Consider the following 20,587-nt stretch of genomic DNA (forward strand, 5'->3'; position numbering starts at 1 on the left):
ATTGCTGCACATCCACCAGTGGAAGGGACCGATTGAAATCGCATGAGTGAACAGCTTGGGAGACGTATAAACCTCTGTATGTGAAAACCCACATAGATTAACAAGGACAGAAAATGTATGCATAAATCTGATGCTAGCCTGCGGTATCAGTTCACTCCCCACCAGAGACTGACTATGTGATGTGGCGGACAACCGGGTCCCCATGCCGGGCGGCAGGGGCCCTTCTACATCTGTTCCGGGGAGCAACCATGGGCAGCTCAGTACTTCCCCCGGGACGCTTGGTGGCAGCCTCCCTGGCCGATGGTGATTCCCCAACTTCCCGCAGGGAAGTCCTCCATAGCCTGCTTGGAGCTCAGGGTGGCCGCTAAGGGGTGGGGGGCTATAAAAAGTGCCAGCCACCACCACTCAAGGAGACAGGTTTGGGAGGAGGAAGACTACACTTGAGGAGGAGTGGTGGTAAAGGAAAAGGATTGTTGGTGTGTTTGCTGTGCTTTGTAGTGCTTGGGGACTGTGTATTGCCTGTGGGTCACGGGGAAGACATGCGCCCACGGGTGAAGAAAAAATAAAGTCTTGTTTAGTTTATATGTGCCTCTGTGTCCATCTGTGTCGGGTCGGGCGCCTATATAGCGCCTTTGTTACAGTGACAATAACCAAGTCACTAAGACAGTGTTTCCCGAAATTATTGTGAGACGCAAGGAGACAAGGAGATGTCGCATCAGGCTGACTCATAATGAGGAACAGGCAATGGTCAGAACCGAACAAATCATAATGGCCAACAAACAAAACAAAAGAGAAGTCAGGAACAGAAGGAAGTCGAAAATCAAAATAAAACCTGGTGTCCCACAGGGGTCAGTGTTAAGACCACTGCTATTTTAATATATAGAAAAGATTTAGATAGGAATATAAATAATAACGACAGCTAATTTTGCAGATGATGCCATGCTGGGTGGATTGGCAGGTAATCGAGAATTTGTTGAATCACCACAGAGGGATTTGGACAGCAGACATACAGGCTGGTTTGTGGAAAATGAAATTTCATGTCAGTAAATGTAAAGTATTACAAGTAGGAAGTAAAAATGTTAGATATGAATACACAATGGTTGGTCCAAAAATCGAAAATCCACCTTATAAGAAGGATTTAGGAGTTGTAGTGGATGATTCCTCACGATTATCTGCCAGACAGTGTTCAGAAGCCATTAAGAAGGCTAACAGAATGTCAGGTTATATAGCGCCTTGATGTGTGGAGTACAAGACCAAGGAGGTTCTGCTCAAGCTTTATAACACACTGGTGAGGCCTCATCTGGAGTCCTGTGTGCAGGCTACAAAAAGGACATAGCAGCACTAGAGAAGGTCCAGAGAGGACCAAGGTCCAGCTTACTTGTCTGAACTTATCATGACTTACAAACCTGAGCGCACATTAAGATCTCAAGATGCCGGTCTGCTTAGGATTCCAAGGATTAATAAAATAACAGTGGGAGGTCGAGCTTTTAGTTACTGGGCCCCTAAACTGTGGACTGGTCTGCCTGCTACTATAAGAGATGCCCCTTCGGTCTCAGCTTTCAAATCCCGGCTGAAGACTCACAACTTCAGTTTAGTATATCCTGACTAGATTAGCGCTATTTCAGATGTGGAATGGCCAAATTGGAGAGGCAGCTTGATGAATGAGGTCTCCAGGACTCTCAACAAATCCAAATCATATTATGTGATATCATCTAGCGTTAAATTCTGCTCCGTACTTCTAAAATTTTTATTTTAATACCGTATTGAGGATTTGTTCTGTTCTGTGTATTGTATTGTATTGACCCCCTTTTTCTTTTGACACCCACTGCATGCCCAACCTACCCGGAAAGGGGTCTCTCTTTGAACTGCCTTTCCTGAGGTTTCTTCCACTTTTACCCTACAAGGGTTTTATTTGGGAGTTTTTCCTTGTCTTCTTGGAGAGTCAAGGCTGGGGGGCTGTCAAGAGGCAGGGCCTGTTAAAGCCCATCGCAGCACTTCTTGTGTGATTTTAGGCTAAACAAGAAATAAATTGTATTGTATTGTAAGAACAACTAGGCTGATTAAGGGGCTACAGGAGATGAGTTATAAAGAAAGAGTAAACAAGCTGAGCCTTGACAGTATAAAGAAAAAGTAGATTAAAAGGAGTTTAATGTGTTTAAAATTATGAAGGGAATGAGTCCAGTGTGTTGAGACTGTGACTTTAAAATGAATCAAGCACAAACATATACAGGGTGGTCCAGATCTAATTATGCCGATCCAGATTGTCTGGATGACTTTGATTTATGTGGGGACAATTGCAGTTCGGCACAAAGACGATTCTTCATGTTGTCAGTTCGCACACTTCTCGATGGTCCGGGATTTTTTCAGGTGATTTTCTATGTAATAAAACTTAATAAGTAATAGCGTAATGAAAATTGCATAATTAGATCTGGACCACCCTATAGACACAGTTGGAAGCTTGTTAAGGGTAAATTTTGCACAAATATTAGGAAGTTTTTCTTCACACAGAGAACCACAGACACATAAAATAAGTGACCAAGTAGTGTGGTAGAGAGAAGGACTTTAGGGACTTTCAAACCTCGACTTGATGTTATTTTGGGGAATTAAGTGGATAGGACCTTTGGGCTGAATGGCCTGTTCTTATCCAGTGTGGACTATGGCCGACCAGTCATCCCGGCCAATAACCCCAGGCCGCCAGGTGGAGCCCTCCCTGCAGCATGGAGGTGCCCCGAATACCAACAGGGAATTATGGACAATGGAGTTTTCATCCACAGCCCTGCTGGATACCACAGGGGCCACTAGAAGGCGCTGCAGGGAGGAGCAACGAGTATTTTACATACAACCTTGCTTCTGGGTTGAAGAACAGCAGTTTTCATCTGACCCAGAAGTGCTCGGAAATCACATGGACAAGGGTTCAGAAGCACTTCCGGGTCACAGACTATAAAAGGACTGTGGGAGATCCCAGACATTGAGCTGAGCTGGGTGGCAGGGTGGCAACGCGTCTGGGAGTGGAGGATTTATTGAGAAATGTGTATTGTGTTTATTTATCAGTATAGTGGAGTGGAGGGTGCTTTGTACACGTATTTGTTCAAATAAAAATTATATTTGGACTTTTATCTGGTGTCCAGTCTGAGGGTTCAAGGGGACGACAGCATCCCCTATCTGTCACACCAGATTTTTCTAATGTTCTAATGTTAAGCCAACTTGATAGATAGACATTATCTAAAATTCTTCTAGAGTTGTTAATCACAAAGGGATGAAGCAACATTGTGACATTGACGCATTTATAGCAGAACCTCTGCTTACATAGTCAAAGCACCACCGATGGTCATGTGACAAGTAACTGCATGTCACATAAACAAAACACAGTCATAAAAACATAAAAATTCAACTTTGTCCCCATGGGATAAATAAAGTGTACCTAATCTAATAACACAAAAGGAACAACATTTATTTATGGTACTTAATCAGCCAGTTAAAAATGTCAACGTGATATCTTGGGATGAAAACAGAAATAACAAAAAGAAAGTTATTTATTTATGTGTACTATGATGGTATTTCTTGGCCCTCCATGTTCTTTCACTGCCTTCTCCACATACATAGAGCATCATTTGTCCCCTATCTATCTATCTATCTATCTATGCCATGTCTTACAAAACTTTTTGATTCCATAGGCTTCTTCTTCTTCTTCTTTTGGCTGTTCCCGTTAGTGGTTGACTCAGAGCATAATCTGTCCACATATGGATTTGGCAAAATTTTACACCGGATGCCCTTCCTGACGTAACCCTCCCCATTTATCCGGGCTTGGGACCGGCACAAAGAAACACACTGGTTTGTACATCCATATTAAAAAATATATTTTTTAAACATTCAAGCCTATTCCACACTCTGATTATAAACGGTAATTTCAAAGATACACATACTTGTTCCAGATGAACCGCGTCTGCTTTAATGCTTCCTCTGCCAAGCGATCCAAAACATAACACACATGCTCTCCATTGCCAGCCTTCAGCTTTGAAGGTGGAAAATCAACAACTCCACCCTAACACAAAAAAAAAGAACAAATAGAAAAATAAATAAAACACAATACATCAACATTTGTATGTTTCACATATTTGTATGGAATTACCCTGCATTACTTGGGAAAGGCTCCCGAGTGGACTGATTGGTTAAAAGACTAATAACAATCAGGACGTGGATGGTGGAGAGGAGAAAAAAAAAAAATTGTGAGTGATCTCCCCTGGACTTTCTCGTATATTCAGATATGGGGATGGATATTTGAGAAGTAAACTGCAAGACAATGATTATATTTTTATATTATGTACATTAAAATACTGAACAATTCTTATAAAAGTTGAATACATCAGACTCTGCAGCTGCATGAATAAAAAAGTACCACTTGTGGTTAACAGAAATAGCTTACAAACTGATAGAAATCTATGTTTTGTACCTAATACTTGTACGCAAAATGTGGTTGACCTAACTGAAAATGCACTCAAGTTATCGTGTTTACATATACACACACACACGCTTACATATACACACACACCAATTTTCAGACGTGTTTACATTACAATTACAAAATTGGTATTTTCAGACAATTAGGGATCTAAAACATCGAGATTCATCAAAATCTCGAAATTGAATTTTAGGACGATTACAATACTTTCCCTACGAGAAAGTAAATCTGACTCAGGGAGGTCTAGAACGTCGAGATTCATCAAATTGTCGAGGTCGAATTTTTGGACGATTACAATGCTTTCCCTACACTTCGTATACAAGACAATAAAAATATGGAATTTTACGAGGCTGCGGTGGGCTGGCCCGGTTTGTTTCCTGGCTTGTGCCCTGTGTTGGCTGGGATTGGCTCCAGCAGACCCCCCCGTGACCCTGTAGTTAGGATATAGAGGGTTGGATAATGGATGGATGGATTTTACGAGGTCTTATTGGCCGATATACAAGTCTATCCCAAGCAATCAAAGAGGACTGAAGAAATGGGAGTGCGTTAAAAGACGAGGAAAGTGGAAGAACTGGATTTGATATCTTTCCTTTTAAGAACATAAGAAATTTGACAAAGAAGAGGTGAGTATTTAGTCCATCAGGCTGCCCCAATATCTCATCCAAATTCATCTTAAAGGTTGTCCAGGTTTCTCCCTCAACTCCATGCCTTAGTCGTCTGTTCCAGAGTCCCACAGCTCTTTGCATAAAGAAGTGCCTTTTGGTTTCAGCCTAAAATGCACTTCCTCTAAATTTCCGTTTGATGTCCCCGAGTATTTGATTCACCCTTAAACTGAAAGAATGTTGTTCGATCTCCTTTATCAATGCCTTTAAGGATTTTAAATACTCTGATGTGGTCCCCACGCAGTCTCCTCTGCTTGAGACTAAACAGGTTTAATTCTCGGAGTCTGTTAAGAGTAGGACATGTCCTTAAGTCCCATGATGCACCTGGCTGCTCTCCTCTGCACAGCTTCAAGTACTGTTATGTCTTCTTGTACCGTGGTGACTAAACCTGCGCCCCAAAACTCCAGATGCCGTCTTACTAGTGCATTCCAGAGTTTGAGCATAACGTAACTGGACTTAAAAGAGGTGCCACTCTGGACTCTAACAAAAGCTGTGTTAGACTCTCTGGTGGGCAAATCATTTTACCGTTTTGCTGGGAATGCTTTCAAATCATTGACAAGATGTGCCGAGTTTATCCATATTCTAGTTATTGTACTTTCTGTTTTCATGTTTTCGTCTGTATTATAACTGTCAGGGCGAGGGTATGTGTTATTTTGTTGTCTTGCTAAAAGACTCAATTGGTGTCATTTAATACATTATTGTTTTTCTTAAGATACTGTGGTGAATGTATTGTCTTTCTTGGGCGTAGTGTACAGGGTTATTGAGGGCTTAATATTCGCCCTGTGTTCCAAAATCTTTCCAAATAAAACCTCTATCAGCATTAATAGACTCACTAGCCAAGTGCGCCAGCCAGGGGTGTTACACATTAACCCGGATCATGTAGCTTATCTCCCTGGACAGTGACGTGGACAAATTCAGTCCATATTTCAAAGTCTAGGTCGCATGCATTACTTTTAATTATAATGTACTCACTTTGTGTAAACAATTTACGTGATAATTATATTTGTAAATTTAACAGGAAAAAGGCATATACTGTAGATTTACTTTACATTGATTCATTGAGATTTTCTCAGTTTGCTTTCAGAGAAGAGCCAAGCAAAATGACACCTTTTATTGGCTAACTAAAAAGATTACAATATGCAAGCTTTCGAGGCCACTCAGGCCCCTTCTTCAGGCAAGATGTGATACAGAAACTGAAGTTTCCTGTGTTTATATCCACACACTAGGACAAGAAACAACAATGGTAAATCTTAAAATGAAAAATCTTAAATGTAAAAAATTAATAGGTTCACTCAGTCTAAGATTATTTTAACAAGAGAGAGAAGAACAATGTATGGTCAAGAGCTTTTTGGATAACTGTCCAACAAAGTCCTTTGAAGTCTGTGATGAGTTTTTCAGAACAATATGGGTCTGTAGACAGGTTATCTGTGTCAGTCTGAGAGATGCAAACAGTCCTCATACCTGGCCATAAGACCCATGTCTCTATTCAAGCCATGCTGTAATGTATTAAATTTTAACATGAGCTTAACTTCCCATTCTTTTCTCTCTTGCTGTATTTTGAAGTTGCCCATAAGCCCTGTGACTTTAAAGTCCCTCTCACAGTGTCCATGGCTGTTGAAGTGGGCCGCTACAGGAACATCTGTGTCGCCACGTTTAATGTGGACCCTGTGTAAATTTATTCTCTGGCGGAGTGTTTGTCCAGTTTCTCCCACATAAGAGTGCAGTGTCAGGACATTTCATGCAGAGAACTAGGTAGACAACATTGGATGATCTGCAGGAAAATGATCCCTTTATTTGATGTTCAAGTCGGCAGTGTGGTATAACTATACGGTCTGTATTGTAGATGTGGGCACACGTTTTACATCTTCTGTAGGCAGGGAGATGTGCCATTTGCTGTCAGTTCATTTAGGGAGCTTCGGACATTACGTTGCTGAAGGTTTGGTGGTTGTCTCTATGCCAGGAGGGGAGGTTCAGGAAATACATTTTTCAGTGTTTGGTCGTTGTTTAGCATTGGCTGAAGTTCTTTTATAATTTTTCGAAGTGTTTCAAGATGTGGGTTGTAAGTGACAACAAGGGGGATGCGGTTCTTGTTGTCTTTGTTTTTATATTCCAGAAGGTTGTCTCTGGGTATGGCAGTAGCTCTTCTTATTTGAGTGTCTGTTGTTTTGGGGGTATAACCTTGTCTAATGAAATCTTGTCTGAGCTCCTGCAGTTGTTGATCCCGGTCTGTCGGGTCTGAGCAAATACGATTGTATTGAATTGCTTGGCGAAAAATAATGGAGCGCCTTATATGCTTGGGGTGGAAGCTGTCACTTCTTAGGTAGGTCCGTCTGTCTGTTGGTTTGTGAAAAACAGAAGTTACAAGGGTGTTGTTTTTTAGTTGAACGGTGGTGTGTCAAGGAAGCTGACTTCCGTTTTTGAGTAATTCAGCTTTAGCTTTATGTTGGGGTGAAAAGAATTATATTCATTATGAAAATGGAAGAGGTCCTTCTCACTGGCAGTCCAGATTATGAAGATGTCATCTATGTAACGAAGATATAACATTGGTTTTAAGAAGCACATTGACATGAAATCTTCCTCCAATTTTGCCATAAATGGGTTATCCAAAAATCTCTTGACCATACATTGTTCTTCTCTCTCTTGTTAAAATAATCTTAGACTGAGTGAACCTATTAATTTTTTACATTTAAGAATTTTCCTTTAAAGATTTACCATTGTTGTTTCTTGTCCTAGTGTGTGGATATAAAACACAGGAAACTTCAGTTTCTGTATTACATCTCACCTGAAGAAGGGGCCTGAGTTGCCTCGAAAGCTTGCATATTGTAATCTTTTTAGTTAGCCAATAAAAGTGTCATTTTGCTTGGCTCTTCTCTACATTCATAATGGCTAACACGGTACAACACCCTAGTACTTCAGTTTGCTTTCCTAATTTCTAAATTCTCTGTGCCTGATCCAGAGGTGACTACAGGTAACACGTGCTGCCAATTAGGGCACAGGGCACGAGGAGAACATGAAAACTGTACAGTCAGAAACCAAGAACTGAAACCCGGTTCTAATGAGGCATTCCCTTTGAATGGGGAAAGTCAGAATTACCAAGTTCCCAGGAGGAGGTTTAAACCGGAACACCCCCACAAATTGGATTTCCTGCTCGGAAAGTCTGGCGAGCCTCAACAACCTCGACCTCAAAATTCACAATTGCTGCATCGCACACCAGCAGAAGTGATAGCTGTAATATTATACAGCTGTGGAACCTCGGTTCATGAACGTCTCTGAACATGTACAAATCGGGTTACGACCAAAAAGTTTGCCGAAATTTTGCATCTGTTCACGACCACACACTAGGTTGACGAACAAACCAGTTTCCCCTTCCGGTTCGTATGCGCCGATGATTTCTGCACGTGTTCAGTCTCTCCCTGTGCATTTGCTGTGAACTGTTTGTGCTCTATTTCGTTTCCCTTCCAGTTTGTATGTGCCGATGATTTCTGCACGTTTTCAGCCTCTCCCTGTACTGTACATTGTTCTCGGTGCATCACGCAGAGGGACTCTCCCTCAAAACTGTAACCTCTTCTCAACTCAGCTTCTTCCTGTGGTATAGCGGGTCCAAAGCTCCCGTCAAAAAGGCCAGTTTTAATAAATAATCACTGCACTCGCGGCTTAGCGAGGGGACGTGGTGCTGTGTGGCCGAAGCGGTTCCTGAGGAGTTCGTGATGTGGGAGTTTCTCACCTAAATGCACAGGTGAGAAGTGGTCCGCATCTGTAATTGTTCCCAGGAGCTGCTGATTGCCACGACTACCACGCCTCTTCATGAATAGAAGCGCGAATCGGCTAAAGGGAAAAAGAAGAGAACAGGAAAGAACGGGAGGTTGCAGGAGAAGGCAGGAAGCAGGAGGAGAAAACCGGTGCAGGAGGGAAGGAGAGAGAGAGCGCGAGCAGCTCAGCAGTGGGCGTGGGTGTTTGTCTCAGTGTTATTCAATGTTTTTAAATTTAGTTTACTATTACATTGTGCATTCTATGGTATAATTAACTATTTTTGTGCTTAAAAATCTTTAAAGAAAATATATTTACATAAAGATTGTACGGTCTGGAATGGATTACAGTAATCCCTTGCTATATCGCGCTTCGACTTTCGTGGCTTCACTCTATCGCAGATTTTATATATATGCATATCTAAATATATAAAGCAGATTTTTCGCTGCTTCGCGGGTTTCTGCTTTGACAATGGGTCTTTTTACTTCCTTTACATGCTTCCTCAGTTGGTTTGCCCAGCTGATTTCATACAAGGGACGCTATTGGCGGATGGCTGAGAAGATAACCAATCAGAGCATGCAGTTAAGTTCCTGTGTGCTGATTGGCTTAGCGACGGAGCGCCAAATTCGATCCTGCGGCGTTAACGAGGAAGTCTCGTTTCACTCATTCAGCATCAACGTTAGTTGTGTAAAGAGTTAACTTTTGTCCTCTTTTGTGTTTATCTTTGTGCGTAGTCAAGCTCTTCATTATGGCACCAAAACAATCTGCTACTGCTTCAGGGGCCGTGCCCAACGGCGGAAGATGTTAACGATTGCGAAAAGGTAAAAGTTTTGGATATGTTGAAGGAAGGGAAAAGCTACACCGCTGTAGGATGCCATTACAGTATCAATGAGTCCACGATTCTTTTTATTCAAGAAGGAGGAAAAGAATATAAGATCTACGGCCACAGTGTCCTTTTAACCAGGGCGCAAAACGAGCTGTAAGTGGATGTAATAAGCGGTAGTCCGGATGAAATCTGCTTTAGGTAGTTGGAATGAAGACTGCCGGAAGAAGAACAATGGCGGTGCTACACAGTCACCTGAAGAGGCTCCTTTAAAAGAGCTGTAACGCTCTGCTTTGTTGCGCAGTAAAATTAAACTCCTCGTTATCAGACAAGTCATCGTGTCATTGTTGGTGAGTAACCAGAATTAATTTTCTACTTACAGTACTTAGTACATGTATGTACGTTTAGTGTCACCATACACACATTTACAATATACAATTTTTCTTGCATTGTACGTATTTATTGCTGGTGGCCTGTCTATCGTAATGTCAGTAACATATGTGATATCAGAGACGCTCAATATCTTTAAAATAATATTTAGGTTTTACTGTATATAAACAGTGTGTTTACATACATAATTTCAATGAATCTTACCTAATATCTAAGAGAATACAAAGGGTTTATGCTGTATAACTGTGCGAGGAATATTTATAAACAGTGTGGGAGAGTTTATAAGGGCTTAAAATATATAAAAATAACCATACAAACATATGGTTTCTACTTCACGGATTTTCACCTATCGCGGGGGGTTCTGGAACGCAACTCCCGCAATCGAGGAGGGATTACTGTAATTGTATTTACATACAACCCTATGGCAGAAGATTACTTCGGGTCACGACCAAAGTTTTGGAACGAATTATTGTCATGACCCGAGGTTCCACTGTATGTTATATATATATATATATATATATATAAATATATGGGCGATATGGCCTAAAATCAATATCACGATAAATTGAGCAGTTAACCTCGATAACGATAAATGGGCGATAACCACCCCAAGTGCCAAAAACTAACTTTTTTTTTTTTCCATTTGATGGGGCTGTGGCAGGCAGCATAGTTCCTCCAGTTATTTTGATAATATTATTCCCCCTAGACCTATTCATTGCAATTATATTATTACCACTTTAAAGGACTGTAAAATGTCTCTGAAAATAAATGAAGACAATAGTAGTAAGTACTTTTAGTGGTTAAGATTTATTAACTGAACAAAATAAAAAAAGTGTAGGATACAATATGTAACCATGCTCTCTAAAAATGTGTATCCCTTGTAAACAAAATAGTTTAATAATAAATATGTTTCACATTGGCTATTCACAAAGTAAACAATGATTGTGCAAATGTAATGCCATCATGGACAAAGGCCTATCTCTGCTAAGGCCTTGAGGTAGCATATCTATCCAAATCTTCACACCCAACATCACCCCAATTCATGGTCTAATTCTCAAATAAAGCAAGCAAAATAAAGTAAGAATTAAATAAGACCTCTCAGACCATATTTACAAAATTAAAAAGGGTTGGCACAGTAATAAAACATTTTAAAAATCATGTATTTTGCTACATTTCACAGCACAACATGATCAACACTGGCTCACAATAAGTCTTCTGTAAAACTTTCTGGATACACTGCTGCTCAGCAGTCTTAAGTATTTTATGCCTATATAAACATTATTCAAACATTAATACTTTCAATTTTGAATATGACACACAGAATTAAAGTCACTTTAAAACACACCAGATGTCACCACCCAAATATATTAAGATGTACACACTTACCGACTGCCAGGTGCAGCCTGTGCCCAAAACATTGCACCCGTGTCCATTTATTGAGCTTGACAGCTTTCACAATATTTGGGCGTTGTCAGTTGTTATAGCAACAAGGTCCTCTTCACTGATGTCCCATGCAGACAGCATCGCTCTCAACCCTGTCCAACCATCTCCCCCGTGTGATCAGATGGAAAATAGGCCGTCTCGAGCACTCTGGTACGCAGCTCCCATTTGTTGTCGATGTAATGAACTGTGAGACTAATATACGGCTCCATTGTGCGGCTGGACCAGAGATCGGATGTGGCTGCAACGTGCTTAACGTATCTCAATTCAGCAGCAACCTTTTTCCTCTCTGTGCTGTACATGCTGGGAATGATAGTTTTGAAAAATATTTTCGTGATGGGAGTTCGTATCTCTTGTCAATTATTTTCATGAAGTGTCTGAACCCGTTGCGTTCCACTGTAGCAATAGGAGCCATGTCTTTTGCTATGTGGTAGCCTATAGCATTTGTGATTTCTTGCCATCTTTTTGAAGTTCGCTCATATAGTTGAGTACTAGCAAATGCTTCGGTTATTGACCGCTGCCTGGTGGAGGAAGACGTTTTTGCTGGTCCTCCTAATCTCTTCTCGCTTTGAGCTTTTTATGTCTTGAATTGAATCACATGGTTGTGCTGCAGGTGGTGGAAGAGGTTGGTTGTGTTACCTTGACTTGGCAACAGTCTTTTGCAGAGTTTACATTTAACAATTTTTGATCAATATCATCCTTGTTGAATCCAAAATGTTGCCAAGCGATTGATGATGCATTTTTTGTTAACAAGCGTCTCCTCTTCCTCCTCCACCAGCTCTACCTTTCGCTGCTGCTTCAACATTTAAATCGTCCTCCATTTGTTCACCTGTGTCTCGTCTTGTTACAGGTAGTAGAGTCATGTGACTCCACCCCGTCAAGTCTGTAACGTAGCACAGCGTCTTAAAGGGACATGAACATCGCCAACCTGCACATGCCTTTTCTTTTTTTAAAATACGAATTTACCGACATGGGCAAAATGACGTCGATGAGAGTCATAAATTTCGGTAACGATAAATTTTTGATATATCGCCCAGCCCTAATATATATATATATATATATATATATATACTCACACACACACACACCCTTCTATTTACACTGATTTGAAATGACACAAAATCAGTCGTATTCACAATCCTCTCCAACTTCCATCTGTGAACATGTTGCTGCAGTGTTTGGATGCACAAAATACTGTGCAAAGCGTTTTTCAGTAGATCCAAACCAAGGTTATTATAGTTAACAAAAACTAAAATCAAAACTGAAACTTTCATTAAAAAAACATTTTCGTAAACTGTAATAAAGTAATTAACAAAACCAAAATGAAAAACTAAAACTAAACAAAAATATTAAAGTAGCTGGAAAGACTAACTGAAATAAAATAATAATCTACTAAAAAAAATTGTAGTTTTGTTTTTGAATGAATATTCTTGCCGTTAGTCTTAAACCCACCACGAGCCGTCCTATGTATTCATTCAGTGAACGGCGGTAGTGATGAAGGGCGGCTGTTCACACAACATTTGCGGTGACAGAGCGAGCTGAACACGCAGGCGTAAAGCGTGTGAAATAGAAAGCGATTTACTGGGCCGCCTTTCTTTGCGCTTGCTGTATATCAAGATGTAATGCAAACGCCTGAAATCGGAATGTGCTGGTCAAGAAAACCTTTACCGTATGCGACAGAAAAAAAAATGACGAGTGAGTAACGTTTCAGTTTATTTCTCAGGTGCCTGCTTTTTGTTGCTGCCTCTTTGTAGACATTTTGAGAAAAAAAAACTTACAATTCAAATAACTTTCATTACAAAATTGACCCATTGTGGGCAATAAAAGGACAAGATAAAAAGTGCCAACAGTCAGCACACATTTGTTCAGCACAAATGACATAGAAAATATTTTAAAAGTTATAAAATTGCATACAATTGTTAAAATTCAGTATCTGGTTTTTTTTTTCTGACAAAAACAAAACCAGATAATAAACCAGATCGTGTAGTAAGCTTCCACCAACATTAAACTCATATTATATCCAAATCCGTTAAGTGTACAGTTCTTTTTTTTTTTTTTTTATTAATTTTATTACAATCAATACATAGCAATCAAGTTTTACAAAAAAGAATTATGTTAAGAACAGATCGATCCCCACCCCTGAGAGAGAGAGCAAGCCAAACCGTGTAAAATTTAAGGCTTGTAAAAATACCTAAATTAATAAATTCTCTGTGCTTTATAAACTTATTTTAAAATATTACTGATTAGATCCTTCCATGTTTTGAAAAAAAGTCTGTACAGATCCTCTAACTGAGTATTTGATTTTTTCCAATTTTAAATAGTATAACACATCGTTTCCCACTGACTTAAAGAGGAGAGTTTGGGTTCTTCCAGTTTAGCAGAATAAGTCTGCGTGCCAAAGTGTTGTGAATGCAATCACAATTTGTTTGTCTTTCTCCACTTTAAGCCCCTCTGGAAGAACCCCAAACACAGCTGTTAATGGGTTAGGAGGGATTGTGAGTCCAAGGCTGTCTGAGAGGTAATTAAAATTTTTTTTCCAGAATAATGTTAATTTGGTGCAGGCCCAGAACATGTGACCCAGTGAGGCTGGGGCTTGGTTGCAACGTTCGCAGGTTGGATCTCGCCCTGGAAACATTTTGGAGAGTTTTAGAAGAGACAGGTGTGCTCGATATATAATTTTGAGTTGTATAATTGTATGCTTTGCGCATATGGAGCTTGAGTGAATTCTCTGCATTGCTACTTTCCACTCCTTTTCTGATATATTAATTGAGAGGTCATTTTCCCAGTGTCCTCTTGGATCTTTGAAAGGAAGGGATTGTAAAATGATTTTATATATTGTAGAGATGGAGTCTAATTCCTCAAAATTGAGCAATATTTTTTCCAGCGTGGATGAGGGTGCAAGATGAGGAAAATCTGGAAGGTTCTGTTTAACAAAGTTCCTGATTTGAAGATAGTGAAAGAAATTTGTAGCTGGAATGTTAAATTTGGAATGTAATTGTTCATAGGATGCAAAGACGTTGTCTATATAAAGATCTCTAAGCAAGTTAATCCCAAATTTTTTCCAGATATTAAAAACTGCATATGTCTGCGAAGGTTGAAAGAGGTGGTTCTCTTGCAGAGGCGCCACAGATAAAAGCTTCTCCGTCTTAAAATGCTTTCTACATTGATTCCAGATTCTAAGTGAGTGTACAGTTCTGTCTGATTGTGACACAAAACTAAACTCTGTAGTAGCTCCATGCCATAATTACTAAAGCTAAAACTGAAACTAACAGGTACAAAAATAAGATAGAAAGGTCTTTGTGAAATAAAAATTAAATTTAAACTAAAAGTACATGATTAAACTAAAACTAAACTGAATTTCCAAGTAAGGTCAGAAGTAAAAAAATATAAAAAAGACAAAACTATAATAACCTTATTCCAAATACAACGGACCCTTGACTTACAAACTCAATTCGTTTGCGAGGGCTGGTTGTACCTCATGTTGGTTGTAAGACTATTTTTCCCATAAACAATAATGGAAGTACCCATAATGCGTCCCGAACCTCCCACAGCAACACTTACTTAACCTTTTCATAATAAAAAAGGGTTGTATAATGTGCATAATTTACCAAAAATACCAATAATTTTTCTAATGTACTAACCAAAAAGTTATAGAAAGTGCCTAGCCTACCAGAAACAACAATTTCATACTGTACACATCATTTCAGTTGACATCTCCGGCTTGCAGAATGAGAGGAGGAGGAGAATGAAATGGAAGGTGGTTAAATCTTCTTTGTAAAATTGTCGAGATGGTGGATTTCGACATGCTGTACATATTAGCGAGATTGGTCACACGAACGCCACTCTCATATTTCCGCACAATTTCCTTCTTTGTTTTTATTGTGATTGCGTTCTTTACCTTCGTTACCTTCTCTTCCTTCCTTAGCTTCTTTTCTAGTTTTGTGGGGCTATTTTGATAGCAGTTATCGAAATTAATGATATAAATCACTGCACTGACTGAAATTACGTCCACAAACACACGTATCTGGACTCCGACTGACACTTACGAACGCTCTTGGCTCTTTCTTTACAATCGCACAAGCGGATACACGTGACCGCATTCGGGTCGTAAATAAAAACAAAGATTTTGGTCGTAAACCAAGTTGTTCGCATGTCAGGCCTGGTCGTATATCGAGGGTCGACTGTATAGGTTTCCTGAAGGCGTCCATATTGGTTTTCCAAATGTTTTACCGAAACACGGTCAACTTGAGTGTAAATTCATTTCCAGCGCCAACATCTGATTTTCGCAGTAAATGGAACACAACATAAAACTACTGATAGTAATCACTGTGCTTGCCGACTAATTTGCAAAACACACACTGGCTCCTTGAACGTGTTGTTTTACACCTTAGTGAAACTGAATACGTGTTGATTAAGGCGAACTTTGTGTACGACTGCACTCTGACCACTTTAATTGGACATAGCCAATGTTACAAATCCTACTTACAAACTTTCGGAGCTCCATCAGTATGTTTGACACCGTTGCGTTGGGGTCGTCGTACTCCTGCGGCTGTTCAAAGTGGGAGCCGGCTTTGTTGATGAGCCAAGCGGCGATAGCGGTGAACATGAAGAACTGCTCTCCTGGATTAGTGGGAAGAGCAAAGTAGTGTCTACAGTGGGGGAAAAAAAATGAGACGGAATAAGAAATGAAAATACGTTAGAAGGCAGGAAGTAAAAAAATTACAGAATCTGAACGTAAAACTAATACTACAAAAGGGACATCGTTTGTGATTTCACTGCACGGTAAAGCTGCACTACTGGCTAGTAGAAAGATGTCACCTGTAACAGCAAAAAGATACTCATCAGTCTGTCCTTCATCTGACTCCACTTAGTCCAGGGGTGTCCAGCTCCGGTCCTGGTGGGCTGCAGATTTTCATTCTAACCATCTTCTTAATTACTGAGCCGTTACATGCTTTGCCTTTGTTTTAACTGACGTGACTCAGACTCCTTAGTCGTTTCTTTTTCCTTAATAAGCAGCCAAACAATAAATGAGACACAAAACAAGCCGCCACATGACCAGCTCAGCTGAAAATAAAGAAAAGTGAAGGTCTCGGCCACGTGGGTCTGCTCTGGTCACCAAAACATCTTGATGGTGGTCTTAGAAAAAGCAGAAAATCAACAAGCCTGCTGTGGCACAATGAGAGCGGCAACACATCATGATATTCAATAATGGCAGGAATTGGGTTCTCATTAAGAAACTGGTTGGTATGAAATTGACTTTGACGTTCATCTGTTGGCTCATTTCATGTCTCATTTCTGATTGGCTGCCATTTAATGAAGAAACGAATCAGTGCAGAGGACTGAAGACAGGGCTATTAAAATGAAGGAAGGGAAAAGGAGTTCATTAGCAGTGGAAACGGATTAGGAAAAGGGTTAGAATGAAAATCTGCAGCCACTGCGGCCCACCAGGACTGGAGTTTGGATACCCCTGACTTAGTCGACTACCCAACGGGCCAAATTGTTGAATTTTTTTGTCATCAAATGTAAGAGAAAAACGTAAACTCCAAAATGTTAACATAAATACAACAGGAGAGGTCTGCCCAGTGTCCACTGCTGCGCTGAGGCAGATTTAGTGCAGGTCCTTCATGTCACATGTTTTGAAGGTGTCACCAACGTACAGTCAGTGTTGCAAACGGGACGGCAGACGTGCGTTTCTTTGGACACTTTTCTTATATTTTTTCTGTTGCTTGCACATGAGAAGACAGAATGTCATCACCTGACCTGCATGATCACTGAGCCTCTTGTGTTGGTGTAGACTATTACAGAAAAATGCAGAGTGACTTCCAAATATCCCCAGACATGAATAATGACAGTTGCTGCATTGTGAGGAGTGCTTAGGGTTCAAACATTTTGCTTGTCTTTGCATTCAATTGCAATTACTTTGCATTTTTGTCATGGAGCTACCATCACACCAGACGGAAGCTTCACCCAGCAGGCATATCATGGAGGTTCAGTCATGCAGTTTCATTTCCCGAGTTAATGTCTGATGAGCAATTCGAATTGGCATCACCAACGCTCGATTCGAGAAATGGTTAAGTTTCACTTTGTTTCTACAACTGTCTTTGCCATTATCATTTTAATTGGAGGCTCCACCCACTCATAAATATTGATGAGGTACCTTAGCGTTACTATGCAGTGGCAGATATTGTTTTTTCTTTTAGCAGTATGCTGTTATTTCATCCACAAGATGGCAGAATACTGTCCCAAACATTATTCCAGCCTTAAATTTGCCACTGTGTTTTTGTTGGAGGCTCCGCCTTACTCATGAATATTGATGAGTTGCCATAGAGTTACCACCCAGTGGCAGATTTTCTTTTTTTAGCAGAATGATGTTATTTCATCCACTAGATAGCAGCTGAACAGTGTCCCTAGTGTTACTTGGGCATAAAAATGTAAAGCGGATCAGTACATGTCATGCCGAGTCTGACTCGTGGTTAACTGTAATTGAATAGAATTCCACTCCTGAGTCACGCTTCGTGTTTAAGGCTAAGGAGCACAAAATCAGGGTCTATCCTGACAGCACTGCCTACAAGGCAGGAATCAACCTTGGATGGAAAGCCAGCACATTTCAGGGTATGGCAACACATACCCACCCAGGGCTGACTTGCATCTGCCAAACAAACTTCATCCATCCATCATCCAATCCACTATATACTAACTACAGGGTCACGGGGGTCTGCTGGAGCCAATCCCAGCCAACACAGGGCGCAAGGCAGGAAACAAACCCTGGGCAGGGTGCCAGCCCACTGTAGGGCACACACACACACACGGGACAATTTAGAATCGCCAATGCACCTAACCTGCATGTCTGTGTACTGTGGGAGGAAACCCACGCAGACAAGGGGAGAACATGCAAACTCCACGCAGGGAGGACCTGGGAAGGGAACCAAGGTATCCTAACTGAGAGGCAGCAGCGCTACCCACTGCGCCACCGAGCTGCCCCCCAAACAAACTCAAATATGCATAATATTTTACTATATTATGTATATACTCTCCCAGTCAACAGTACAGTCACACCTAGAAAATGTCATGTTTTTGATAAAAATCTGATACCTTTATGATCATAATATAATTAAACTGATTAAAAAAAAGATAGCCAAGACATTACTAGTGTTTCTAATGAATATGAATATCATGTTAAATGAATGTAAAGCCCCATTTTCAGCAGCCATTCCTTCAGTTTCCTAAATGTCAACTTCCTTAGCTAATCCTTTAGCTCGGCATGCAGAGATGTTAATTGGTTATAAGAAACCTCTGCAACTGTAGTAGCACCTCTGAAACCCGTTATTCTGTTCATTTGAATTTCAAGGTACAACAATATGTATAAAATTATTATATATGTATATACACACATACATATGCAATAAATCAAAATGATATATGAATTATTAAACTGTAGATTTGTGAGTTGGACCCAATCAAAAGAATCGATTAATTTACACAGGTAGTTCAAAGTATTGGATCAGTAAAGTGTCTCGAATACGAACCAGTGAGCCGAACCACACACCACCCGACACCAAATGTTAACCAATCACTTCCACCTAAGAGGATGACAGCATTTTGGCATTTATCTGATATCGCTTTTAATGATTTTAACAATTTTTGGCTGGCTTTCATTTCATTTGAACTTATGTTTGCATCATTGTTGGGTGTTTTATTCTACAGCTTATCCTGCTTCGTGTGTACATATTACTCTATATTACATATTGTTTTGTTCACTTTGCTATTTAGATAGATAGATACTTTATTAATCCCAAGGGGAAATTCATTTACTGCTTAATTGGTCTTTTCTTGTTATGGCTTGCAGCGCATTGAGTTAAGAAAGTCTCATTAGAAATACTTCTTGTTTTTATTATTAATCACACCACTCAACCTCAAATGCTAACCACTCACAGTACTCAGCACCACATGCTAACCAACCACAGCGATCAACACCAAATATTGGCCAATCACAACAATCAACGATTCAGCCGAACCAATCATAGCACTCACAACCGAACACCGACCAATTACAGTACTAACAGTCTGCGTAGTTAACTCATCGCCCTCACGCACGCCTTATTTTACTGTACTGATGATTAACTAAATAAAGCCTCGCCAGCAGAAACGAGTTGAATGTTTATATTAACGCAGTTCCCCGATAGCCAAACGTCCCCCCCAGACCTCCACGTCTGTGTACGCCCGTCAGCCTTACCTCGACAGACTCTTCATGTTGTTTTTCCGGAGAACCTCCTCCTCGTAGTTCAGCAGCTTTAATTTATCCAGCAAGTCCTCCATGACAACGAACATCTGATAGGAAGACCCCGGACCGCGGTCGTCCTCTTCGGCTCTTCGGTTTTCCTCTGACATGGCAGTATCAGGGGAGAAGGCACAGTGATTTGCAGATTTTATCCTACAGAGCACGCGGCGATTTGTGTACGACGAAGCGTCACGTTGTTAGGAAGCAACATCAAGTTTTTAAAAGCAACGCGTTAAGAATCGATATGAAAACAAATGACTTGATGTTTAGGGAAAAAAAAACGTTAGTTAATATGTAAAATAAAAAAAGAACTCGAGCACTGAGAAAATAAGTTCTGCCAGACGGCAGAAGGTTTAATGCACAGCTACCGGGAAGTTGTCACTGCCATGGAAACCAGCGGACGCGAGTGTGGTAAGCCACACCTCCAATGACGCAAGACTCTGTTGGAAGCATTTAAAACGTAGCAGATTTCATGCCGCGGGGCGGGGGCTCAGTCTCGCTGTCAGGATTACACGTTGTAGGGTTATAGCCAGAGCTGGGCCACAATTAAGGTAAATTAGGTATTTTATGTATCGATCAGTACATAAAGAAATTTCCAGGTTGTAATTTCCAAATACCTTCTTTATTACAGCAAAATCTCCATCTCCTCTTCTCCCATCCTGCTCCCAGATCTTTTTATATCATTTTGTACAGTGTCATCTACTGTCCAAAATTAATAACACCAATAACACAACATAGCAGTATTCGTCTCAAGCGCAGATCATAGTGGGAAGTCAAAAACCCAACCG

General features: G+C 40.4%; 1 protein-coding gene across 1 annotated transcript in view; it reads right to left on the reverse strand.

The window, feature by feature from the left end:
• ift57 (intraflagellar transport 57 homolog (Chlamydomonas)) overlaps positions 1–20,200 on the reverse strand; it is a 60,602-nt gene extending 40,402 nt beyond the window's left edge. The window contains exons 1-3 of the mRNA XM_039753988.1: positions 19,755–20,200; positions 16,008–16,170; positions 3,924–4,042 (exon numbers count right to left, since the gene is read on the reverse strand). Coding sequence (XP_039609922.1) covers positions 3,924–4,042; positions 16,008–16,170; positions 19,755–19,909 — 437 coding nt within the window. The 5' untranslated portion in view covers positions 19,910–20,200. The remainder of the gene's footprint in view (positions 1–3,923; positions 4,043–16,007; positions 16,171–19,754) is intronic.
• Between the last annotated feature and the right edge of the window lie 387 nt (positions 20,201–20,587).

This window comes from Polypterus senegalus, chromosome 5, assembly GCF_016835505.1.
Source record: "Polypterus senegalus isolate Bchr_013 chromosome 5, ASM1683550v1, whole genome shotgun sequence".
NCBI classification, from domain to species: domain Eukaryota; kingdom Metazoa; phylum Chordata; class Cladistia; order Polypteriformes; family Polypteridae; genus Polypterus; species Polypterus senegalus.